General features: G+C 35.3%; 1 protein-coding gene across 1 annotated transcript in view; it reads left to right on the forward strand.

Moving 5' to 3' along the window:
• The window catches only part of TMEM68 (transmembrane protein 68), a 47,891-nt gene extending 24,539 nt beyond the window's left edge, over positions 1-23,352 (forward strand). Inside the window, exons 4-8 of the mRNA XM_028119015.2 lie at positions 1,585-1,749; positions 4,022-4,215; positions 9,129-9,189; positions 10,856-10,995; positions 22,001-23,352. Of these exons, the coding sequence (XP_027974816.1) occupies positions 1,585-1,749; positions 4,022-4,215; positions 9,129-9,189; positions 10,856-10,995; positions 22,001-22,105 (665 nt within the window). The 3' untranslated portion in view covers positions 22,106-23,352. The remainder of the gene's footprint in view (positions 1-1,584; positions 1,750-4,021; positions 4,216-9,128; positions 9,190-10,855; positions 10,996-22,000) is intronic.
• The last annotated feature ends 847 nt before the right edge of the window (positions 23,353-24,199 follow it).

The following is a 24,199-nucleotide window of genomic DNA, read 5'->3' on the forward strand; positions in this document are numbered from 1 at the left end:
CTGCTACCTTGTGCATTAGTATAGGGCCTGGAGTGCCAGAGGGTTTTTCTCCATCTTCCTTCTCCATCCTCAATCCAGTATACTTGTGCCACAGAGGGGGTCTCTCTTTGCCTTTGCTTAAAACTCCATGTGAAGCTTGTGGTGGGTTGGGGATGATGGGCAACTCTTCAATTTTCTTGGTTTAGCCAGAATTGTACACAGGTCCTGTCTGCCTGAGGCTCAGGTGTGAGGCTTTCTCAATGTCCCTTTGCCTCTTCCCTGTGGAAGGCAAACTCTGCCTTGTGTACATGGGAGTTTGGGGTTGGCAGCAAGTCTCTTGCTCTTCCTCCGAGTGGTAGCAGATCTCTGCTTGATGTCATTTTAGAACCTGGGCCTACTCTCTACCTCATCCTTTGGCTTCTACCCTTTCCTAGCAGTGGTGGACTTCTGCCTGAGAGTGGAGTGGTAGGGTGAGGCAAGCGTGAGGGGAGAGGGGGAGTGAGTTCTGGCCTTTCCAGCATCAGATGCTTTTTGTATATGCCCTTTTCTTAGAAGGGATGGAAGAGTTTCCTGCACCTCTCCCAGTGTCAGGTTTTGCTTTTCCAAGGGAAGCTTCTGAGAAGCCAGTGGGGTTTTGTTCTCTATACTATTTGCAGGGGCTCTCTTGGGTCTCTTCCCTGCCATGGCCCTGCTTTTTCTTGTAAGCAACTACTGAGTCCTGTGGAGGAATGTTAGTGAGTGTGAAGTCTTGTTTGTATCTGGGATTCCCGGTGATTCTACACTCAGTGGTCACCTGCACTTGGCCTTTAAATTTGTTAACATTTCAGTTATTTTCTATTTGTCTACTTTTAGGGCACCTACGTCTTCCTCCCATCCTTGGTTTGTCTCTCATTAGGGGAGCTTGTCACCCATTAGAGCTGTCGATTCATCTCTTTGAGAGAGCAACCTCAGCTTTCTGACATACTGCTTTTTCTTAGTTTTAGGGTAGGAGCGAGCTTCTCTTATGGCTCGAGTTTATTCTAGTTTTCTCCTTTTCTGTTTTTGTAGCTACCTTCTCCAACAGTGAAAAACTAGGCTCACGTTATCCTTAATGTGTAGACTCATTTGACCAACCCCACGTATGTAACCAACCTCTTATCATTGCCGCCATCCTTTGCCTCTCACAGACACCATCTTACCCCACTTGGGCTGATACCCCATACTAGGCCGCTGAAGTGTCTGCATACTATCCTCTAACACTCATGCTTAATCCCACCCATGGGTCCCCTCCCTTTCCCACTCAGGCCCCAGCACCATGTTCTAGGCTCTCCTCCTGTGGGGGTGCACTCACAACTCTGCTTGGACTTTGACTCTGGGCCACCTCATGTGGATGCCCTCCTCACCCTGCCTTGGCTCCAGCATCCACTCCAGGCCACCCCTCCACCCCAGACTTGACTCTGGCCCACCTAATGGCTGTAGGACTGATTTGTGCAAGAAGGGAAGGAGAAAGAGGAAGGCTCATGCACTTCTATAAGAAAAGACTGAGTTTCTGAGTTAGTAAACGTCCTTTAGTGTAAATAAACTAATAAATATATTTTAAGCATCTGTATTTTGTCTTTCTAACAGGTTATGAAGTTCATGGGATGGAAAAAATACCAGAAGGACCAGCACTTATAATTTTTTATCATGGAGCTATTCCTATAGATTTTTACTACTTCATGGCTAAAATTTTTATCCATAAAGGCAGAACTTGCCGTGTAGTAGCTGATCACTTTGTCTTTAAAATCCCAGGTAAACTTTGACTGTAGATAGTGATATAAAAATGTTTAATTAACATGATCAAATTATGTTAAAGTCTGTATCCTTGAGGTCTCTAGTATCATTTGGAAAATCTTTTTGCCTTTTTAGGGTAATGCACTTAGCTCTAATTTGGGAGTATCTGATTATGCTATTTAGGTAGTATATCTAAATATAAAAACGTGGTCAAAAATGTTATCTAATTTTTTTCTTTATAAACAGGTATTTAGTCATTATTTTTCTAAGTTAAATGCTGAACTTCCACTTTAAAAAAATAAATTGTAACTTTTGCCATGTAATTTATATTTTGGTATAGAAGGTAGTTGATTTTTCATATGATGAATTTTTCAATGAGATATTGATTTTTGGAGTTTAACTTCATAGTAATTTGATTACTGTCAGTATTATAGCAAATCAAAATTATTTAAAAAAATCAACCAGGATATATTTTGTCTTCATATAATAATATTGCTTCAGAAATCCTATCCTAAAGAGTCTGTATGTCTTCATCATACTTCACTTGCCGTCTAGACTTATAACTCTTAAAATTAAGGACTATATTCTTAATCTGTTTGTAAAGGCTTTATACCTTTTTTAAAAAGATTAATTAACCAAATAGTTTTAAACAGTTTTTAAAAAGCCATTCTAAAATAAACTCATTGGTAATAAATCCTATTTTCTTTTGTCATTGAATGACCAGAAATAAGCCAACAAAGCTTATAGTATGTCCCCTAGAATAATAAAACCCAAAGCCACCCATCAACCAGAGAGACAAAACACCAAGCAATGAATTAAATAAGAGTCTACTCAGTGGCTTTCATAGACATGGTTAATGTTTTGGGTATCCTTATGTCTGTATAAGCTAAATTGGCTAGAAAAGGTTTTTCTTTAGAAAGCAATATGATCACTTTATTATAAATTTGAAAACTAGAGAAAAGGAAAACATCATTTTAATCTTACCACCCTAACATAAACAGTTATCGTTTTTATTTATTATACTTCATTTTTAATTTGCATATTTTTACGTTATGCAAACTCTTTTATGTTCTTTTTAAAAAAAATATAATGTTAGCATTAACATTTTACTATGCTTTATAAAGAATAGTTTTAATGTATGACTAAAATATTTACTTAACTAATTTTCTCTTATAGAATATTAGGTTGCTTCCATTTTTTTCTTTTTATATGTAATATAATGTGAATATTTTTATTTAGCACTTGGCTTTTAAAAAGATTCCCCCTTTCTGATTTTGTAATTTATGAAACCTATTATGAAAATGCATTCCGTTAAGTCAATGAGCTTTTAATATAATATGGGGTGAATATTATTTCAATCTTAATAATATTTATAATCTTGCTTCAGATCCTTAAACCTGTGAGAAGTTTTCACTACTCATATTTCCCATTCTCAAAAATAATGTATTACAATAACATCAGTCCTCCAAAGTTCTGGTTTAGGATTTGGTTAAAATAGTTAATTACCGATAGGATTATTTCTTTGATCCATAAATAGTTGTGCTTTGAAAAACTGTATAATATTAAGACTTGGAATTGGCTGTTACTGAATTAAACCATCACTTTATTAAAAACTCTTAGTGATTTTGCTATTATTATTGACTTAAAAAATTTAATTGTGGGATTAATATCATCTAACTTTTAATTTCAGCAGATTTGGTTATGGCTTGCCAATTTTGGTAGGGCTAAGTTTAGTCAGATTTACATTCTCTTGAGTGATTCTTTTTCTTATAGGGTTGAAGGAAGATTAGATTTGTGATTGCTGATGGGATATCATTTCTGATTGCTCTAATAAATACTGTAGACAGTGTTTGGCCCTGAGATGCAGTGGAAGGAGCTTTGGACTAAACATACCTGGACTGGAATCTCTGCCCTGCCATCGGCTAGGTGTGTGACTTTGAGCAAGATACTTACCCTCTGAGCCAACTTTCTTTGTCTGAAAAATGGGGATCAGAATCCCTGTTTTCCAAGGATTTTGTGAGTTTTAATTCAGAGTTTGAATATGTACTGTAACCCGAGTAGTAGGTGATTGCTGAGGAGATGATCAATAGGAGGTGATCAATAAGACATAGCTATTACTTTACCAGCAATGTTAATCTTATGTAAACCGTAAGAGTTCTTGTTGATTTCAAAAAAAAAAAGGAATTTACTGATTTAAGTATAGATATTTATGTAGCTTGTAAAGATTTTTGTCTTGAAGAATTGGACAAGAAGTACTTAAGATATATCTTCATGCTAATGTTTCTTACAGGGTTTAGTTTATTACTTGATGTATTTTGTGCTCTACATGGACCAAGAGAAAAATGTGTTGAAATTCTGAGGAGTGGTCACTTGTTAGCTATTTCACCAGGTGGAGTTCGAGAAGCCCTAATTAGTGATGAAACCTACAACATCATTTGGGGTAATCGTAAAGGCTTCGCTCAGGTTGCAATTGATGCAAAAGTGGTGAGTTGTGTAAAACTAATTATTAAAGTAAAGCTAGGTTGAATTTAAAATAAATGCTTATGTAGTGGGCCAGAATATATAAGAATTTAGATACTTTCATTGCTCTACTTAAAAATCAGTGTACTCTTTGTAAGGTTAACGATAGAGAAATATTCCTTGAGCTTGGGATGCCATCTTAAAAAACTCAATCTGGAAATTTGGCAAATATCCATCCAAGTTTTATTTTACATTTCAAAATCCAGCTTCTTTTAACTAGATTTGTAAAATTTTTTGTATTCCTTCAGTTACACCTTTTTCAAAAGTATAATCATTTCAGTTCTATGTATTTTAAGCCTTTGGTATGATTGAGTTGGCATATTTCAGTGATGGTTGTTGGTTGGTTTCATTGCAATTCTTTTATCTGTGACCAATTTGTATAATAACAGGACTTGAATAATACATAACTCCTATTATTTTTTATCAACAAATTTGATCAGCTATCTGATAGTATGAATAAAGATGAGAAATAGATATTAGTGTAATTTAGATTTTTTTAAAAAGATTTTCTAAAAGAATTAGTCAATAAAATTAATGTTCCTCAGGGATCCACGGTAATTATTCTCCTTAGCAGACTGGAGAATGTGAAAGCCATTTTGTCCTTTTCTTTTGCTTTGGAAAGTAATTCTCAACTTTTTGGTCTCCATATTGTACTTTATCCTATGAAACACTTATTTATTACTTATGGAATGTTTCTTCTTTGTTTTTTGTTTTCGTTTTAGATTGTATGTCAGAAAAAGAAATGGTAGGACCTTTGACAGGACGGTGTTCTTTTTCCAGGCCAATTAGTTAGAGACTGTTGCCAATACTTTGATGTCTCAGTTTTTTTGTGTACCCATTGCTGCTACATAGAGACCAGTATGCACCCTTAGCTTGCCTGTTCATCTTGCAAATACAGGATTAAAAAGAAAGAGTTTATGGATGATTCATTCTAACCCAAGACCACTATTTGGAGAAAAATGGAAATTTTCTTTTTTTTAACTGCAGAGTTAAAATAAAATGCATTGAGCTTTATTCTCTCCTGTACACATGTACACATAACTACTAGAAGTTATTGCTGTAGTGCTTTAGTAATGTGATCCCAGAATAAGAGTTAATGTACTTGCCCAAGTGTTTAATAATAGACAACATAAAAATTTAAACATTCTTATCCTACAGTAGATTATAAGCTCCCTAAGGACAAGATCATCTTTTTATATTCTGAGTCCTTAGTACAATGACTAGCGCTTAGTACAGTGACTAGCACTTAGTAGGCTATTTGAATTGAATTGAATTGGTTTTTTTAACACAATATTAAGCACTACTAGAAAGGGACATTTGGAATTTAACGTTTTGTTAATAGTATTAGTGATACAGAAAATTAATTCACAGCACATTTTATTTCCCAAAAAGTCTTAAGTGCTGATGTATAAAACAAAATTCTAGAATATATGAATATAAAGTACAAAAGGATATATGTACCATTGTACAAAAATTAAGGGTAATGAAAGTAATGTCTATTAAAGCAATGATAAAAACTAAAACCCTAATCAAGATAGTTTTATTTTCAGGTTTATATTTTGAAAGGATTATTTCTTATGAAGTTTAAAGGTAAAAATGACAAAAATAGATTTGGAATTATATAAATTGATCATGAGATTCTAATTTCTTATCCTTAACTTCACAGATTTAAGGAATATTGCCTGGAAGAAGGCCGGAAAGAAAGAAATTATAGAGAGAAAGGAACTATTTTTTTCAATCTTTGCTAGAGTTTCTAGATAAGATAATCTAGATGATTTAAGGTTTTTGTATGAAACTTGAGAACATTTTATAAACATCCTTTTGTAAGTTTAAAGCCAGAAATCCTTAACATTGTTGATTTACAGGATAGCATTGTACATTTGATAACTGTTGTACCACCCCAACCTTTTGTAGTGCTTTTAAAGGCTTTATGTCAGTACTTTTACTGTAAGTAGGTGACATATATAATTATTCCAATGTTACAGATGAGGAAACTCAGGCACAGAGAGATGAAGGGATGGAGGGATCGGGTCATACAGCAAGGGAGAAGCAGAGCAGAGCATACAGTTCAGGACCACAGGCAGCCGGGGCTGTTGCCATCCCTGACTGCATTTCACAGTGAGTCTGCTGACCTTGAGATTAGAGCGACCTTCCAGATACGTGAGGGAGCTCTTTCAACCATATATAGAGATCGTCGTAAATGGTACAAGTATCCCATCGGGAAAACCCCTTCATAGTCCTCACGAAATCATCATAAGCTTTGGGTAAAAATTTAAAACTGTTGGAGGAATAACTATATTTAAATTGTGGCATAGTAACAAATTAAAGTGGAAAAACCTAGATTGTCAATGCAAATTCACACAATATTGATAAAAAATGTTTAAGGTTTATCTGAAAGTTACAGGCTTTTTAATATAATTTAAGTCACTCTTATTTGTGAAATTGCTGAGAATTTTTAGGGAACTTCATGTTGGAAAAATATTAGCCCATTTACTCAAGTTGGAAAACAACTGATGTAAAAGAAGATAACATTTGTGTGTGTGTTTTTTTTAAATATTTTATTTATTTGACAGAGAGAGACACAGCGAGAGAGGGAACACAAGCAGGGGGAGTGGGGGAGGGAGAAGCAGGCTTCCTGCCGAGCAGGGAGCCCGATGTGGGGCTTGATCCCAGAACCCTGGGATCATGACCTCAGCCAAAGGCAGACGCTTAACAACTGAGCCACCCAGGTGCCCCAACATTTGTTTTAATAAAATTGTTTATATGTATTATATCAATCCATAAAATAACCTTTGAGATAGTATAATTATTATTGTTACCACTTTATACATGAAGAACCTGAAGCATAGACATGGTAAGTAACTTGTCCATTGGTGCTCACTTATTTTTAGGGGCAAAGTTTAGACTCTAAGACCATATTAAACTAATTCCCCAAGAATAGTTTTAACAAAATACACGTTCTCTTTCTCTTGCACACATGTGCACACACATACATAAGGAGACACATGTATACATGCAAATAATTTACTTCTAGGTTACTTATGCTAATACCTTATATGCAGAAGGTGTACAAGGAAAGGAATGGATAATGTACTTCAGTATCAAGTTGTAATAAAGTAATGCTTATAGCTTTAAGGCTGTTAGCTTGAATGCAAATTTAGAAATCATATGCCCAGACTCTAGCCTGGAATACTGAGCCTGCTAGGGTAAGCATTTTCCTATTGAGTAGGTTCTAGATATATCGAGCTTCTGGAGAGTAAGCTATTTAAAGGGTGGTATGTACCCTGAAGAGTCTTTATAAAGTGCATGCTTCAGTATGAACCTAGGGGTTCATGCCAGTCAGACATAAATCCAGCAGTACTGGTCAGAGAAGACAAAGGGTATATATACGAGCTGAAAGGTTTCTGGTCCTTTTTGGGCATTTTATGTTCTCAACTCTAAAGACATTTTATAACTCTTTAAAACATTAGGATGTCAGCAGTCACTATTTCGCAAAACTAGTGTTGGTTTCCTAGATCATAATCTGAATTTTGTATGAAAGAGTCAGTGTTTTATGTTTTAGCTTTGTGAATTAACACCATGAAACTTTAAATTCTTCCATCAGAGTGCCTTTCTTTACCTGACTTCTTTTTTCCAAACTGGTTTTAAGATTGCTGCTGCCTGTTTCCGACACTTTATATTCAGAGAATACAAACTACTTCATTATGTGCATTGTCTCTCTGTCGTGTGTCTTCGTTCCTTCTTTAATTCATCCATCACACTTTGTTTCAGCACCTAGTCTGTTCCAGGCACTATTCCAGGTGTTGGGGATACAACAGTAAACAAAACAATGTCTCTGCTGTTGGAGGTCTTCTTTCTGGAGAGGGGAGAAATACACTAAATAAATGATCAGTAGTTCTGTGTGAGGTAATACGTTTTATGAAGAAAGCTCTACCTGTAGTTCCTTTCCTTCAGTCCACCATATTTTACTGTTTTCCACAGCTGAGTAAGAGTGGCTCTTTAAGTGTCAACTTATTTAAATATCTCAAACCCTGTTCACTAAGGCAGATAACTCTGTATTAGGCAAATACTGATGGTAGAATGTAAGTAAAGTGATACTCAGTTTTCTAAATTCTAAAACATCATTTAATTCAATGTATTTTATGTGCATTTTAAAATGTTTTTATTCAATTTTTTATCTACTTCAGTTTCACCAGGGTGGAACCTCCTTATATGATCCTTTGCTGCTTCATCATTGTTTTAGGACGTTTAATTAAGGTCTCCATTTAAAAAATCATACTTAATCACAGATATTCATGGAACAATAAAAACCATGAACTTGTGAGCAGAAATCCTCTAAAATTAATGCTAAAAGGAATTGTTTTATATATTTTCCTTTTTTTTTGCAGTCATACTTTTCATTGATGTTCAAAATTTTTAGATTTAATAATCTCACACACGAAAAAATAGTGTTTCCGTAGTTCCGTGACAGCATCTTGCCAAAACCTGTCATTTAAATTTATATAAATTTCCCCATAGAGGGAATATCTACCTTGTAACTTTTTCTCCAGTGAGCACACTATACGTTAATTTTATTTAATGAAATTAATGATTACTGCAATCTTATTTTGAGGGTCAAGAGTTTATGTGGAAGGTAGGAAAGTTGGTAAATGAAATATTATGTGTTACCACTAGAGGGTAGTGTTTCCAATTTTTGTTTTTACAGATCAAGTTAAATTTAGTCTGATAAATCACACTGGTAATAAAAGTATACCTTTATTTTAAAAATACCTCATTTTCATAATCTTGAACAGGCCCTCAAAATTTTGCATTATTGACTCAGTGGAGATATTGAATGTATCAATATATTTATTTTTTAATTCAAATTCTCTCTTTAGCCCATTATTCCTATGTTTACACAAAATATTCGAGAAGGATTTAGATCACTTGGAGGAACAAGTAAGTTCTGATTCATACGATTTTTCTAATTATAATGTAATATTTAGAATATAATCTTTGAAATACTTGGGCTTTTGAACACTATTAAGAAATTCTTTTGAATTACTACTTTAGATAATGGATATATTATTTAGATGTTTTTCTGTTTAAAGTCTAAATGATAACTGATTCTAAGTAATGGCAGTTCTTAGATGTTAGATTTTTATTAAGAGTCTCACATACATACTGAAGCTTATTTGTTTCATGGGCTTCTTAAAATTACAGAGTGAGTTATCTAATTTCCTTGGTTGAACCACGCTGTTGAGGTTTAGAACAAATGTACCCATTGCCCAGATTATCTTCCTAACTCACTGCTGAAGAAGTTATAGCTTTAAAAATGGATGACAATATGATACTGAATTAAGATTAACAACCTAAGGATGTATCGTCTGCTTTGGTTCATTTCTGTTACTTCTTGTTTTTTGCTTTTTAAATATTTTGAACCATGATACATTTATATTGTAAAGTTCTTTTTGCCTAACTTTAATTTATGGGTAACAAAATAAGCTTTGAGTGTAGTTATAGGAGTGATAACGATTAGAAGTGCTTTTTCTTTGCAATTTCTCTGTTGTTTTCTTTTTATTTTGAAATTTTCTGTTTGTTTTTATACCCTATGGTTTATATATTTGATTGACTATATTTTATATCCCTAGCACTATATTGTTCCTATCCACATACAGATCCCCTCCTAAAAAACTTTAAACTTCTGTTGTTTCTTTTATGTGTAATGTTGGTATGTTGTTGATATTCTATTACTTTTTTTAGGTGTTAACATTTTTTTCCTTTTTTTTTTTCAAATTTAAGGTGGAAAGGCAGATTGATGTGAGGTTTAGCTGTTGCTGTAGAATTATTTCTTCTAATTTTCTCTCAGGTTGTTTCTTCAGAATTTTAGTTGCATAACAAATTATTCCTAATTTTGTTTCTTTAATTATAAAGTGGTTTAAAAATTACTGTTGACTGCTTTTTGACTTTCTTTTTTTACTTAATCCTCCAGTTTATTTTACATTATTACTGCTTTTAATCTTGCTAAATTTCATACTTGGTCATTAGCATTAGTAATTCTTTGCTACTCTTTGCATTTTTCTTAATTTACCGTAATGTTTTTTTCTTTACCTGTTGGTGCATTTTAGTTTCATGTTTATGTGAATTTATCTTATGCTTTTATTTTTTTTCTTTTATTCATATAAGTCTTTATTTGTGAGTCTCTAAACTTTTTAGCCTCTAGCTTTTGGTTGCAGTCTTTACCCATGGTTTTGTAATAATAGTAATTGGTTTGCCTTTTAAAATTCTCATATTTTTGAAAGCTCATTTTTAAAAAAATTAATAAACCTTATTTTGGGGGTCATTTTTAGCTTTACAGAAAAATTGAGTGGAAGTACAAAAGAGTACTCATAAAGCTTCTCACCACCCTCCAGCTTCTCATATTATTAACATCTTACATTAATGTGCTACATTCGTTAGAATTGATGAAAAGCTCATCTTTAAGAAAAAACATTGTGTTAATTGCCAGGAGGTGATACTGTTCGCTACCTTCTTCTAAGTCTTACATTATTAATTATTAATTTGAAAGTTCACAGTTGCTCAGAATATTTAACCAATTAAAATAATTGTGTTTACTTTAAAACAGGGTTATTTAGGTGGCTTTATGAAAAATTCCGCTATCCGTTTGCTCCAATGTATGGTGGTTTTCCAGTGAAATTACGCACCTATTTAGGTGATCCTATCCCCTATGATCCAAAGATAACAGCAGAAGAATTAGCTGAAAAGGTAAATTATTCTTTCTTTCTTAATCTTTGAACAGATTTTTACTTTCAGTTATTATATTAAAATTGAATTCATTAATTCCACAGACATGTTCTTGAGATCAGTGGTGCTTTTTCCCTAGGGTACATTTGGCAGTGTCTCGAGATATTTAGTTATTGTCATGACAGGCAGGTCCTGGGAGGTGGTGGGGCTACGGACATGTAGTGAGTAGAGGCCGGGGATGCCGGTGAACTTCCTACCATGCACAGGATGGCCCCCCGCAACAAAGAACCACTCATTTTAAAATGTCACAAGTGCTGAGAGGTTGGGGCTCTTGGCACTGGTAATTAAAAAGTGTCATAAGTGATGTCCAGAAGAAAGAGTTGACTTCCATAAAAAGAAAGTATTGTTCTTGTTTGATAGAAATATCCTGGCAGAAAAATGGAATAGTTTTTAAGAGTGTGGGTTATGAAATCAGGTCGTTCCTAGCTCCACTATTTGTGTGCTGTGTGACCTCAGGGAGTCTGCAGAACAGGGAAGAGAATAGTACCCACTCACAGTTGTCCCTGAGGATTACGTGAGATTTTACATGATCATTGTTTAGAACAGTCAGTGACATACAGTAAGTGCTCCGTGAATGCTGGGTATTAACATTATTAACAATAGTGAATACTGTCGTCCTAGAAACTTGCAGTCCAGTGTGGGAGCTGAAGAACCAAATCAGCATTTATATGGTGATGCATTAACCACAATGGTGTGCTTACAGCAAGGTTTCTTAACCTGGGTGCTACTGACATTTTGTTGTGGAGGCCTGTGCTGTGCACCGGAGGATGCTTACCACCATCTCTCACCTCTGCTCACTAAATGCCAGTAGCACTCCCCATCCTCACGTGACCCTCACTCATTGTGATAATAAAAAATGCCTCCAGACCTCTTCATGTAACCCCCAGCGGGGAAAAATCTCACCTGATTGAGAACTGCTGTCTTAGGGTATTATGGAAGCACAAAGGAAAGATATCTAAATTAGATCGGGGATGCCTCCTTGAGAGAGATGATGGTTGAATTCAGTTTGGAAAGACAAGGAATTAGCTGGACAGAGAGTAATGAGGTAGAGGAAACTGAATGTATAAATGGATGGCAATATGATACAGCATAAAATCTTTGGGGAGTTGAGAGTAGTCTTTTATAGCTAAAAGGAATATATGTTATGGAAGATGAGGCTAGAAACACAGGACGGGTCTGGACTATGATGGCCTATAATTGATTTTGTTTCCTGAAAGCCGGGGCAGGGGCGGCATGTGGTGCTCTTGAAAATAGGTGAATGGTGTGATAGGTTTGCGTTTGCAAAGATCACTGGAAGCAATATGGAGGCTGAATTTGAGTGAGACAGTAGAAGCTCAAAGGGGAAAAATACTGCTTTGTGAAGGAAAAAATAGGAAAATCTTTCTGGAATGAGGGCATTTGTGGTGGGTCTTGAAAGAAGGATGTGACTTGGACATGTGGACTTGGGGTTGGAGGAAGAGTATGAACAAAGAAATGGCGGTAGGGAAGTTTGACCATGTACCAACAATGGTGAGCAGTCTGAGGGGGTTAGAACAGCAGGGTTGGGAAAAACTGCCTGATAAATTCTCCTCCAGGGATTTTGCGAAACACATTAACATATTAAAGGTTCTAAGAAGCCCTGCAACAAAGAGGTCTTTTTAACTTTGTTTCAAAACACATTTTCCATTCTCACCTGACCAAAACCCTCTCCTTATTTTTCCTTCAGTAGCACTTAATAACAATTGGGGAATCACTATCTTGATGGGTAGGGTTTGGTTGAGATGAAACTGGAAAAGTAAGTAGGAGCTATATTTTTAGGCCCTTAACTGTCAGACTAGGGAATTTGTCTACCAAATACATTTCAATTAGGATACGCCTCTGATTGGGAATGGCTCATATCAGTTTCATTCAAATTTGTTTGGCGGAAGCAAGCAGATGTATAATCTGTTTCTCTGCAATGGTTTGTGAAGATGACTCTAGAAATTGTGATTACTTAGATACATATAAGTGTACTCTTTAAGAGCAGAGGTTATGCTATGAATTCTTGTGTCTCCAGTTCCCAGCACAGCGTTCGGTATTTAATTAGATCTCAATAAATGTTTGATGAATGAATGAATTACATAATGATATTTTTATCTACTTGAAAGGGAGAGCAGGCTGCAGATTTGAGAGATTTTACAGCGATAGAAAATACCAGACTTGAAACCTAATTCTATAGCTCCCTGCAGGATATGTATGTATATGTTTATATGCATACTTTTAAAAAATTTTTTATTTATTTATTTGAGGGAGAGGGAGAAGCAGACTCCCCACTGAGCAGGGAGCCCAGCACAGGGCTCAGGGCTCGATCCCAGGACCCTGAGATCATGACCTGAGCCTAAGGCAGATGCTTAACCAACTGAGCCACCCAGGCGCCCCTGCATAGGTTTTAAAAAATATTGCACTGGAGTTTGGGAGAAAGGTCAGAATTGATGATGAAGATTTAGAAGTTATCTGCATGAGACAGTTACTGAAGTCATGAGCCTTACAAAGCAGCTTAGAGAGAGAAGAAAGAGGACTTAGGACAGACCGTAGGATAAGTAACATGTAAGGGGTGTACCAAGGAAAACACCCAAAGCTGACAGAAAGGGAGATGGCAGAGAGGTGGGGAATAAGTAAATTTGTGTGAGAGAAGTCAACAGGTGAGGATGTTTAAAAAACAGGAGTGATCAGTAATATTCATCCCTGCAAAGACATGAAGGAAGAAAAGACCACTCAGCTTGCAGTTACACCTTCGGAGAGTATAGAACTAGATAAAAGCCATGAATGTCATATTATTGAATCACCTGGAGAATGGGATGAATGTGTTTTGATTATAACTTTATACCAGCCTTTTGTATGTATACTGTGATTTTTTTTAAGTTTTAAAATTGTAAAAGATATAAAATTTATTACTTAACCATTTTTAAGTGTATGTTTTATTAGTGCTAAATATATATTTATACATTGTTGTGAAACCAATCTCTAGAACCTTCTCATCTTGCTAAATTGAATCTCTATACCCACTGAACACCAACTACCCATTCTTTCTCTCTCTCTCTTTTTTTTTCATATATATCCATCAACATTTTATTCTGGTTCCTTTATGGTCAATGCAAGATTCTTTTTCTCCCCCAGCTTCATAATTGAGATATAATTGACATATAACACTGTAAAAGTTTAATGTGCAAAGTGAAGATTTGATACATGTGTATATTGTGAAATGATTATCGCAATAAGGTTAGATGACACTTCCAGCACCTCATAATTACCATTTTGTGTGTGTGGTGGGAATATTTATGACCTTTTCTCTTAGCAACTTTCTAACATATAATACAGTATTATTAACTGTAAGTAACCATGCTGCACATTAGATCCTCAGAACTTACTCATCTTAGAACTGTAAGTTTGTACCCTTGGCCATCATCTCCCTATTCCCCCGCACCCTGGCAACCCCCATTCTGCTCTGTGTTTCCACGAATTCATCTTTTTTAGATCCTGCATGTGAGGAGAATCATACACCAGCTCACCACTTCTTCCTTGCAGCCCCTGGCAACCCCTATTCTACTTTCTAGTACTATGAGTTGGACTACCATAGGAAAGTGGAATCATAGTGACTGGCTTATTTCATTTAGCATGTCTTTCAGGTCCATCCATATTGTAGCTATGACAGGATTTCCTTCTTTTTTTAAAGCTGAATAATATTCAATTATATGTATATGGCACATTTGTTTATCCATTCATTCATTGTTGGACATTTGGGTTGCTTCCATTTTCTTGGCTGTTGTGAATAATGCTACAGGTAAAATCGATGTGCAAATATGTCTTCAAGATCCTGTTTTGAATTCTTTTGGATATATACCAGAAGTGAGATTGCTGTATCATATGTGGAAAGAAAAAACTCCAGCTTTTCCCTCCTATAGGGAAAAGCCCAGTTCTTTTGTACTATGCCTTTCTTTCACTTGTGAGTCTCCTTTACTTTTACACACAACGTGACTTCTGACACTTCTGGTCACCAAATGTGTGGAGGTTTTTCCCCCACCAAGCAATTCTCTGACACCAGCTGGAGGTCCTGTAATTTAACTCAGTTCGGACACTGTCTACCTGGAGATAGCATAGATGCCGCAGGGTAAGGGCTCAGTCCCACAAGGCTATTCCCACCCCACTCTAGATGCTAATCTCAAGTACTGGGTCCTCAGGTAACCCACAACTTCTGTCTGAGTTGGCTACAATTTGGAGGTTCCCATGACCCCTCCCCAGGTTCAATTAATTTGCTGGAATGTCTCACAGAACTCAGGAATGCCCTTACTTTTATCAGTTTATTAAATGATATGATAGAGGATACAGATGAAAAGCCAGATAAAGAGATAATGTAGGGCAAAGAATGGGAGGGCTCCAAGTGCAGGGCCCCTATGGAGTTAGGGTGCATCACCTTCCTGGTGTGGATGTGTTCACCCACCTGGAAACTCCCTGAACTCTGTACTATTGGGATTTGATGGAGGATGATGGAGTCGAGCTGAAAATTCTAAGTTTCTAATCATGGTTTGGTCTTTCTGGTGACCAGCCCTTATCCAGAAGCCATCCACAAGTCCAATAGAACAAAAGACACTCTTATCACCCAGGAAATTATAAGGATTTCAGGAGCACTGCATCAGGAACTGGAGTCAGAAACCAAATATTAGAACAAAAGGTGCTTCTAGTGCCCTTATCACTTAGAAAATTATAAGAATTTCAGGAACTCTGTGCCAGGAGCCAGGAGCAGAGACCAATATGTATTTTCAGTTATTTCACACTACGATAATTCTATTTTTAACTTTTCAAGGAGCCTCATCCATACAGTTTTCTATAGTTGGCCATGCCATTTTACATCCCTACCAGCAGTACACGAGGGTTCCAATCCTCTGCATCCTCGCCAACACTTGTTATTTTCTGTTTTGTTTTGTTTTGTTGATGGTAGCCATCCTAATGGGTGTGAGATGGTATCTCATTGTAACAATGGTTTGATTTGCATTTCTCTAATGATTATCTCAACTGATGTTGAGCATCATTTCGTAGGCTTGTTGGCCATTTGTATATCTTCCTTGGAGAAATGTGTGTTCAAGGTGTTGGCTCATGTTTTTAATCATATTATTTGGGTTTTTTGTTGAATTATAGAAGCTCTTTATATATAACTCCTCATTAGATAGATGATTTGCAAATATTTTCTCTCATTCCACAGGTTCCTTTTCACCCTGTTGATTTTTTCTTTTGATGTATAGAAGTTTTTGGTTTGATGTAGTCCTAGTTGTCTATTTTTGCTTTGTTTCCTGTGCTTTTGTTGTCATATTCAAGAAATTATTGCCAAATCCACTGTCATGAAGCTTTTCTCCTACATTTTCTTCTAGGAGTTTTATAATAAGTTTTAGGTCTTATGTTTAGTTCTTTAATCCAATTTGAGATAATTTTTTGCATATGATGTAAGATAAAGTTCAACTTCATTCTTTTTTAATGTGGATATCTAGTTTTCTACCATCATTTGTTGAAGAGACTGCCTTTTCCCCATTGTATGGTCTTGGCACCCTTGTCAAAGATCATTTGCCATATATGCAAGTATTTATTTCTGGGTTGTCCATTCTATTCCATTGGTCTATATATTTGTCTCTCTGCCAGTATCACACTGTTTTGATTTTTGTAGCTTTGTCATATGTTTTGAAATTGGCAAGTATGAGGCCTGCAACTTTCTTCTTTTGTCTATTTAGAGTCCTTTGAAATTGCAAATGAATTTTAAGATTTTTTTTTCTACTTCTGCAAAAAATGCTGTTGGGATTTTTTTTTTTTTTTTTAAAGATTTTATTTATTTATTTGAGAGAGAGAGAGAACGAGAGATAGAAAGCACGAGAGGGAAGAGGGTCAGAAGGAGAAGCAGACTCCCCGCTGAGCAGGAAGCCCGATGCGGGACTCGATCCCGGGACTCCAGGATCATGACCCGAGCCGAAGGCAGTCGCTCAACCAACTGAGCCACCCAGGCGCCCGCTGTTGGGATTTTGATAGGGATTGCCTTGAATCTGTAGATCACCTTGGATAGAATGGACAGCTTAACAATATTAAATCTTTTAATCCATGAACACAGATGTCTTTCTGTTTATTTGTGTCTTTAATTTCTTTCAGCGGTGTTTTATAATTTTCAATGTGTGAGACTTTCTCCTCCTTGGTTACCTTTTTTCCTGAGTATTTTATTCTTTTTGATGCTATTGTAAATGGGATTGTTTTTTGGTTTTTGTTTTGTTTTCAGAGTGTTCATTGTTAGTGTATACAAACACGACTGAGTTTTGTGTGTGGATTTTATATCCTGCAACTTTGCTGAATTTATTAGTTCTAACTGTTCTTTTATGGAGTATTTAGGGTTTTCTATGTATAAGATCATGTCATCTGTGATGACATTTCCTATGCATAAGTCTGATTTAATCCTGTAGGGTAGACCTTATTCTGTTCTACACGTAAGAAAACTGGATGATTTAGTTAGTTTTGCTGGGGTGTGCTGCAGTAACAAACAAACAATCTCAGAGGCTTAGGACAGTAAAGCTTACTTCTTGTTCATGTTGTATTTCCCCTGAGGTCCATGTCTTCTTTCTCCTGGGTTCAGGCTGATACATGTGGGATGTTGCCATGGTAAAAAGAAAATGTCAGGAATGGAAACTTTTAAAGCTTCTGTTTGGAAGTGGCTCACTTACTCCCACTGACATTTTACTGGCCAAAGCAGTCACACGGACACACTAGACTTTACTGGGACAGTATCTGTATTCTTCCCAAAGGATGGCCCAAAAGACAGGGGCTGGTAGGCAGAGGGAATGAATCACGGTAACCTACTATACCATACTGGGACCCAGCAAGACCAGACACTTAGAAAAGAATATACAGCTGAAACAGCTATAATGTTATATTAGATGAGACTATTAAAATCAGGTAGGAAATTCAAATAGATAGGAAGTTTCACGAAGGGAACTGTAAAGAAACATTATGTGCCCTGTCTATGAACTTCATTCTTAGAAAACTTACTGCCAGTTATGCTGCTGGTCCATTAAATATACTCACAGTTTATTGTTCTCCTGTATCCTGAAAACAAAACTCTTTGACACTGGTTTTCAGGGTCAGGACATGCTCTCTGTGTGCATGATGCTTCGCTCATCTTGATCCTGAAGTGATGCCTTACTGATAGGCCTCCACGAGCTTTTACACCAGGGTGAGACCTTACCCAGTGACGTTGCTTCTACCTGCATGCACTTTACTATTAACGTAACACATTTTTTTGCTACCCCCAAACATTGCATTCTCCTGTAGAATATAACCAAATTCTGTTTTGTTCTTTTAAAATTTTTTTCCTGTCTATTAGGATTTAAGTGGGTCAGAGCTACTTAGGAACACTTTTTATAAATACCATATATTTTTATGGGCAAAATAGAAGATAATAGAGAAGGAGGGGGAAAAGCCTGGTGTGGAGGTTTAGGGATCTGGGTTATAATCCTCGCACTACCACTAGGCAGCAGTGTCACTTCGGATAAATATGTTCTCTCGGTCCCGGTTTCCTTATTTGTAGAGCAGATAAATTGAACTAGATGATCTCAGACTTTTTTTCAGGTCTCTTAAATGAATCCTGTTCCCTTATTTTCCTCAGTTAAGGAAAATTCCAGTTAAATTCCAGTGCCTTGATTTTTCATATGAGGTTTTTTCATATGAGAGCAAAATTTACTCATGTTCATGTCACTGGTAGAATTAGATATTTTATATATTAAAATATATAAACATAGTACAACCTTACCTATTTAAACTAAGTATGAAAGAAGGCCTTTCTGAATCCTTGAAATACCTCAATTACCCTCTCCAGTTACTTTATGTACTTTATTATCAGTACCAAAAGGAGCAAGTAGTCTACCAAAGCATAGTAGAATTTCTTGGGGGAATTTATTTAAATACATAGTTGCCGTATTCGTAATTTTGATTGTACGTTGTCATTCTTGAACTGAAGTATACTTGAAATAAGGAATACTTGAAATTTTCCTTTTGTGAATATATTGTCATGATTTTCCAATCTTCATTGTTAATAATATAAACATAAACTGTAAGATAATCCCTGGATTATCACAAATTCAAAATTATTAGCATCCAAATTATTGTAGAAATGAAATTTCATTTAAAAATGGGTGATAGATTGTTCAGTCATTTGATTGTGGAAAACCATTTTGTGAGCACTATCTAAATCTAAATTAAAATATAGTGTGCTAATGCTGAACAGGGCACTTGGGACATTTCCTGAAAGTTCTCTCAGGCTTAAGCTGTTGTTCCATCTCTGTATTTACAGTGTCTGTTTCTGTCTGTCTCTTTAACTCTCTCTCTACAGTCTCATTCACACATCCACACATATATGTAAATACAGGTTTATTCATATATACATGCATATATAGTATACATGTATTGTTAGGGTGGAAAGAAGATGGAGAGAAGTGGCTAGATGTGAGTGGTATTTGGGAGGTGAAACAAATGGATGTTGCCGATGGATTAGCCATTGTGAGTGGGAAGCAGGAGTCGTTAAGGGTGACTCCTAGGTTTTGGCTTACTTGGCTAGGTTCATGGTAGTGTCATTTGCTGAAATAGGGAGGGAACTAAGAAAAGGACAAAGTATGAGGGAAAGAACGTTAGGTTAGTCTTAAGGATATTGAATTTGAGGTGCCTTTAAAACATTCATGGGAAGTCATATTGAATATTCCTATATGAAGCTGAGCAGGCTGGAGATACAAATTTAGGAGTCATCAGCAAATGAAAGTTAATTAAAGTTGTCTGAACCTTTGAAGAGTAAGTCAGTGCCTGATTTTGGGATTATAAATCTGCAGAGAAGATTGGAAAGGAGCAGCCTGAAAGCTAGAAGAAAATCTAGCTTTTCCTCCAGTATGAGAATTTCAGAAGCAAGATCAATGGTGATTGAGAGGTCAAGTAAGATTAAAAGAATGTTACTGGGTTTGGTGACAGAAAGGTGTCATTGGTGATTTTGCAAGAGTTGTATTTTCTTAATCATTACCCTGATATTTCTGCACCCACAACACTTCCTTGACACCTCAATTTATATTAAATTAAGTCTATACTTTTTCACTTGGTGTTTAATGCCTTTCATGATTTAATTGAAGTCTAATTTTAGAGCCTTGTACACCCAGCTTCTGAACACATACCTGAAACTCCAGCCAAACTCACTAACTCACCATTCCTAGGCAGTTGTTTTCTTGTGGACTTTTTCCTCCTGCTTTTGCCTTCACTGTCAGTGAAATCTTACTGGTCCTTGGAGACCCAGACCAAAGAGCGGCTCATTCATGTGTCCTTCCCTGTCATTTCCCACCAAATGAGCTCTCAGGTCTGAACTTCCAAATGCTTTCTTTTCACATCTCAGATGACAGGTACATCTTACAAATGATCTTACATTTTTATTACTTTGTATTTGATCCATTTATTAAGTTATGAGCTTGAGATTAGAGACTTGTTTCACTAATGTTATAGCTTCCAAAGCATCTGTTTTCTAAATACATGAATACAATTTAAAGAATATACTTCACAGAAAACAACCTGTATTAGCCACTTTTAGTCATTGTGCCAAGTACCTGAAGACATGGTTGCAATTTCATTTATTATTTACAATAAGTGTATGAAATAGTTCTCCTTTCACAGATGTGAAAACTTGTGCTTTAGAGAGGCATACTTTTTTAAATAAAGATTTTATTTATTTATTTGACAGAGAGACACACAGCGAGAGAGGGAACACAAGCAGGGGGAGTGGGAGAGGGAGAAGCAGGCTTCCCGCCGAGCAGGGAGCCCAATGCAGGGCTCGATCCCAGGATTCTGGGATCATGACCTGAGATGAAGGCAGACGCTTAACGACTGAGCCACCCAGGCGCCCCTAGAGAGGCATATTTTTAAAATAAATCTTTGGGCTAGGGTTTATTAATTATATTTTAAAAGAGATGCAGCTTAGACTCTTCACTATAGAGAACTAATGGATTATTACCGGAAGGGAGGTGGGTGGAGGGATGGGTGAGATATTTGATGGAGATTAAGGAGTGCACTTCTGATGAGCACCAGGTAATGAATGGAAGTGGTGAATCACTAAATTGTACACCTGAAATTAGCATTACACTGTATGTTAACTAACTGGAATTTAACTAAAAACTTAAAAAAAAGATGAAGGTCCAAGATTTACAAAAAGAAGGCTATTGAAAGGCTAGCATCTAAAAGGAAGTGTGTATGTGGGTACACACATGCATTATGTGCATGCACAGAAATTTTTTCAGATAGCCACAGACTGATCTAAAAGTAAAAATTATTGAAGTTTATCGTGAATTTAATGGAAAACAAATAGTTTTAGGAAATTTCTTATTATATCTTAATTGACTTTTCCATTGCTGTGACCTAATTTAAATTCCTATTAAACTCTCTAGAAATTGACCTAATGAACTAAAAAGTATATCAACTCATTCATAGTTTTCCTCTCTTTCTCCTCTTGCACTGCCTGCTGTAGTTGTTTGGGTGTGTAGTGATGAAAGAAAAATACACAAAAGTTTATTCATGAATAGAAAGGAGTAAAACTTCCACTAGAAAATTTCCTGCTACTTTTTCTCTTCTGATTTTTCTCCTTCAATTCCTTGTAGTGTTTATTGTATGCAAAGCATTGCTGTGCTCGGTGCTGGAGGAATACAAAGCTATGTCTTAAGGAACTTACAGTCTGGTGTAGAAAATAGCCATGTAACATTAACTACTTCCAGCATAATAAAATCAGTATGAGGACTACACTACACTGTTGGGTGTGCTGAGAAGGAAGTCACTAATTTTGAGGAGAGATGGGTGCTAAATTAAGAAGGACTTTTTTGAAAGTAGTGTATTAAAATCTTTACAACATAAATGATCTATTTTGAGAACTAAAGGAATAATGGCTTTTCTTTTGTTTTCTTAATAGACAAAGAATGCTGTTCAAGCTTTGATTGATAAGCACCAAAGAATACCGGGAAACATTATGAGCGCTTTGTTAGAACGTTTTCATAAAAAACAAAAGACCAACTAGAAGACGATTTAATCCATTTATATTAGTATGTTTGTGTCTGTGGTACTGTCCTCTAAATTTTGTAGGTTCTATAATTACTATTTAAAAAAATATTAATAAGCATCCTAGACTGAACTTGTTTGTTTAAAATTGTATTGTTGATTTTGTTTTTGCAATCAATTGTGTCAAATTTAAACAGTAACTCATTACATGCCTAATAATTCAGAAAATGATCATGTTTCTTTTTATAAATTCCTGATAATGTATAATAAACATATAGATTTTAAAAATTAAGTTCATTAATAATCGCAGTTTAGGTTAAACAAACATTCCTAAAATACTGCATCTAATTTCTGTATCTGTTGCACTGAGCTAATTTTGCAGGATGGCATAATTCAGTACAGACACTGACGTTAGAGAAGAAATACTCTTTCATCTGCCTCTCATTCCTTTCCTGACCTTGGGCGAATCATATAATGTTTTTATGCCTCAACAATTCACTCTATAAAAACATGCTAACACTTTGTTGAGGAATATTATTTTAAATTCTTTTTTTAAATTTTAAATTCTTTATATTTGCTCTGATTGATAACTAAGGAACTGAAATTATAACTGAATTAAACAATACCAAGAATTTTTAAAAGTTTATGTATATATTTGGTCCACACGATGTTTAAATTATTTCTTTAGGTATGATGTCCAGTTGCCAAGCACAATGGAAAAGATACACTGTTTTTCAAATTGAATAAAAAAAATTAGGAACAGTAAAATTTCGAATAATCATTATTATTTTTAGTATTATATTTTTTAGGAAGAATCTGTAGACACACCATATAGGGTGTGCTATGCATTGTCAGCTATGTAATATGGCATTTAATAGTATAAGGTTAAAAATCACTGTTGTGCTCTACATTTCATATGTTAGAAGTTGATTCTAGGCTGATAAAAGCAGAGCTAAAGAAAGTTCTGCTTTTGCTCAGTACCATGGCTTATTCAGTTTGACTTTGCAAACAGTCAGATGGTTTATTATTTCAATAAAAATATACTTGAATGATAAATTTATGTGAACACAAAGCTTTCTGAAAAATTAATGGCTTTCGATTTGTTGTCTCCTTGAAATCTGAATTTTAAAAGTATTTAAGTGGAAGAGTACCAGAAATCAAATGCAGTATCTCCCTCTTCCTTTTTTAGATATTAAATTACTTGGATTTTTGTATAAATTTTTGTATAACGAGTATATATGTATATGTGTAATGTATATAGAATTAAGCAACATAAAATAAAAGTAAAGGTGAATTGCAATTCATTTTCTTGTGAAATTGCATATGTGACATTTTATTTTAAACTATTTTTTTTGTTTTACTGTTTATTCATTTTTCACCCACAATCATATTCATCCGTCTCAACCACAAAGAGTAAACCTCACTTTCTAATGTAATAAATATATTTTAATTTCAATTTCAATGAAAAGAGTCAATTAATGATTATTTGCAGCTTTTTCCCCCCTCTGGCAGTGAACAGTGTTTGTTTGAAATCAATAAATATTTCCAGAATGAATGAATAAATGATTATAAAACAAGTGAGAATAATGTTTTGGGGCAACGATTGGTTTTTAAAAATGGAAGAAAGAACAATATTCATTGCTAATGTAGCAAAAGCTATTATTTTTTTATAGTATTTAAGTTTTACTGCTTTCCTTAAAATCTTGTTTTGTTCTCTGATACTCAGACTAACTGGAAGCCATCCTGTCTTGCTCAATGCAAGATCTTTGTCTTTGCTATTTGAATTTAAGTGCCATTTAGAAGAATGAGGGAATATGGTCAAATATAGAAATGCAAGTAATAAAAGGGGATGTTCTAAGTTTTTGAAGGGAGTGTTCACAAGTCTGATGAAAGCTAGGGACTCTCCAGAAGCATGAACATGTGGGAAATCTTTCATATCCTTTAAAAAAAAAAAAAACTTTAACTTTGAAACAATATCAAATTTACAGAAAAATTGCAATAGTAGTACACAGTACTCCCATATACTCTTCACCCAGATTGGCTAATTGTTATGTCACATTTGTTCTCTTCACTCACCCCTCCCCCCATATATAAATTTATAAATAATTTAAAT

Source organism: Eumetopias jubatus, unplaced genomic scaffold, assembly GCF_037043125.1.
Source record: "Eumetopias jubatus isolate StellerSeaLion01/CBP00866 unplaced genomic scaffold, mEumJub1_p1.0 scaffold_4, whole genome shotgun sequence".
In the NCBI taxonomy this organism is placed as follows: Eukaryota; Metazoa; Chordata; class Mammalia; order Carnivora; family Otariidae; genus Eumetopias; species Eumetopias jubatus.